We start from the raw sequence: 3278 nt of genomic DNA, 5'->3' as shown, positions 1-3278 counted from the left end.
ATATATATATATATATATATATATACACATATATATATATATATTCTTTTATTTGTTTCAGTCATTTTTTGACTGTCGCCAAGCTGGAGCATTGTCTTTAGTCGAACAAATCGACCCTAGGACTTATTCTTTGTAAGTCTAGTACTTATTCTATCAGTATCTTTTGCCGAATTGCTAAGTTACGGGATGTAAGCACACCAATATCAGTTGTCAATCGATGGTGGGGGACAAAAACAGACACATGAACACACACACACATATGACGGGCTGTAACCGTAGACTCAACTCTTGTCACTGGGGATGATCCTTGACATGAAGGATGGGCTGTCAGCAGCACACTGATGGAGATCTTGACAGACTTCGACATGATATTCTTTCTGCTCAGTGGTCAGCAAGCAGGGGACAAACTTGGCAGAGACATGCCGCATGTTCAATTCAGACATTAGGATTGCTTGCACAGACCCATATGACAGACCAACAACATCAGCAATATTGTTGATCGTCTTCTGAAGGTCCTCATGCACAAGCTGATGAATTTTCTCCACATTTCCAGGGGTGATACTCATGGCACGTCTTCCTGATCGCTCATCATCTTCCAGAGATGTTCTTCCACTTTTGAGGCATTCGTGCCTCATGAAACATTGCATACAACCCATTGCCTCATTGCTGTAAGCTTGCCAAAGCATATTCAATGTCTCTATAGCAGACTTCCCAAGTTTAATGGAAAATTTCGCATTGGCTCTTTGTTCCAACTTCCTTCCCATGACAAAATCGTAGACTACAGCATACACATGGTTACAAAAACACAAATTTCACAACTTGCAAAGTAAACACAGCAATGTCACTTGGCACACTGTCTCATGAAGGTCACTGCTAGCTCTCATTGTGCATGCAACTGCACCATCTGTTGGCATGCTACAGCACTAGTCTGGGAACTTTTTGATACCACCTTGTATATATATATATATGTATATATATATATATATATATATATATATATATATATATGTATGTATATTATAAAAATCAGTCAAATTTTCATTATATAAGTTTAATAAGCATACACTCTACTAAAAAGTACTGAGTAATCCAGGTTAACATTAGTAGAATACATGCTTACTAAACTTTCACAATGAATAGTTGACTGATTTTACAGTTTCGGCTTACTCACCTTTTTGTGTGATTATGAGTGTGTATTTGTGTATGTGTGTATTTGCATTCATGCATGTATGTATGTATATGTTTATATATATATATGCATACACACACATTATGTGTGTGCAAGATTCTTTTGAATATGTGTCTATGTGTGTAGAGAGAGAAAGAGAGAGAGAGATATGCATGGATTTAAGCTGTTGTACATTATTTAGTCAATTTTATTTTATTTTGCACAGTTGCAATTTCTTTTCAATTTTATTACTTTCCAGTTATTAATTTATTATCATAAATACTACCCAACTTGTTCTGACATAGGTAATGCGCATATCCAGAATATATTCTGTAATTTCTCATACCTACTAAGTTATATGAAAGGCAAAGAATTATGAAATTTGGAGGGCAATTTCAGTATCATCAGTACCATTCAATGTCTGTTTTCTATGCTGGCATGAGTTGAACAGTTTGGCAGGAGCTGGCCAGCTGAAGAGTTGCCCAGGCTCCATATCTATTTTGGTATGGTTTCTACAGCTGGATGCCATTCCTAATGCCAACCACCTTACAGAGTGTACTGGATGCATTTATGCAGCACTGGCATGGATGCTTTTACATGGCACAGGTGCTTTTTATGATTAGGAATATTCAGCTGATACAGGTGATATGCCTGTATGCAAAAGGAATGCCTGTATGCAAAAGGCATGCCTGTATGTAAGGACAACCTTGTACATAAGTAACTTGGTATGTCTTCTTAATCACAGCAAAATATATATATATATATATATATATATATATATATATATACAAGTACACCCCCACACACACATGTATATGCATGTATATATGTACTTATATATATTCATATATGCACTTCAATCAGCACGAAATAAAAGTAACCATCTTTTGTTAAGGCAGGTGACAAATGAGTACATTTTTTCACAAGGTCCAAGATGTCTAATGGTCTCGCAAATCACTGTTGCAATGATTGTGTTTAATTTTGATATATATTTTCTTTTTAACACACCATCTCTATGGAAAGATTTTCTCTCAGACAAAAATTATGGCAGCTTGCCTTTCAATGATGTATATACATCTAGCATGACACAGAGATGGCTATTTGATATTGTTTCAATTGCATTCACTGATTTGGTTATAACTGTTTTCTCTATTTTCTTTTTGTTTTCGTCCAGATTTCATTATAAGCGATGGTGAAACTGAAGCAAAGGTCTCTGGGACTGATTTTTCTGTCCTCAATGGAGTTATACACAGCATCAACAATATCTTGTTTAAACAAGACAATATAGGCGAAAAAATTATTGGATGAAATAATTTTGTCGTTATAACTATTGCTGCTGCTGCTACTACTACTACTAGTAGTAATATTATTATCATTATTATTGTTGTTATTATTGTTGTTGGTCTCACTTATTCTCTCTGCAAGGTTCACTATAAATAATAAAAAAATCATTGGCAATGCTCTAGCATAGCAGTATGGTTAAGAAGGTTGCTTCCCAACAAAATGACCTTTGATTCAGTACCGCACTTCGGGCAAATGACTTTATTACAGCCACAGACCAAACAAAGCCCTCTGTGTTGACTTGATAAACAAGAACTGAAAAAAGCCCATCATCTATATATATATAAATATAATCCTGTGTATCTCTGTCTGTTCCCAATGCATTCTCAAACAGCTCAACCAAATCAAATCAAATTTTACATTGTAATATTATGAGACCCCAGGAGTGTCAACATGTAAAATTTTTTTTATTAAAGCAATGCAACATTGGCACTGGTTCCATATTATGTCTCAAAACTCAAAGAAATAAAATGAAATCTTCGACAGAGTAACAGTTATCGTTTCACTTTTATATATATAGATGTATGTATGTATGTATATATATATATATGTCTATATCTATATCTATATATATATGTATGTATGTATGTATGTGTGTGTGTGTGTGTGTGTGTGTGTGTGTGTGTGTGTGTGTATATATATATATGTGTATGTATGTATGTATGTATCATCATCATCATCATCATCGTTTAACATCCGCTTTCCATGCTAGCATGGGTTGGACGATTTTACTGAGGACTGGTGAACCAGATGGCTGCACCGGGCTCCA

The 3278-nt window shown here is 35.0% G+C and overlaps 1 protein-coding gene across 2 annotated transcripts in view; it reads left to right on the top strand.

Annotated features, from left to right (window-relative positions):
* Window positions 1-3000, top strand: part of LOC106868782 (transforming growth factor-beta-induced protein ig-h3) — a 52776-nt gene extending 49776 nt beyond the window's left edge. For both annotated transcript variants that reach the window (XM_014914200.2, XM_014914201.2), the window contains exon 7: window positions 2343-3000. In XM_014914200.2, coding sequence (XP_014769686.1) covers window positions 2343-2476 — 134 coding nt within the window. In that variant the 3' untranslated portion in view covers window positions 2477-3000. The remainder of the gene's footprint in view (window positions 1-2342) is intronic.
* Window positions 3001-3278: the final 278 nt, after the last annotated feature.

This window comes from Octopus bimaculoides, chromosome 8, assembly GCF_001194135.2.
Source record: "Octopus bimaculoides isolate UCB-OBI-ISO-001 chromosome 8, ASM119413v2, whole genome shotgun sequence".
Classification (NCBI taxonomy): Eukaryota; Metazoa; Mollusca; class Cephalopoda; order Octopoda; family Octopodidae; genus Octopus; species Octopus bimaculoides.
This window is presented reverse-complemented; position numbering and strand designations above follow the sequence as displayed.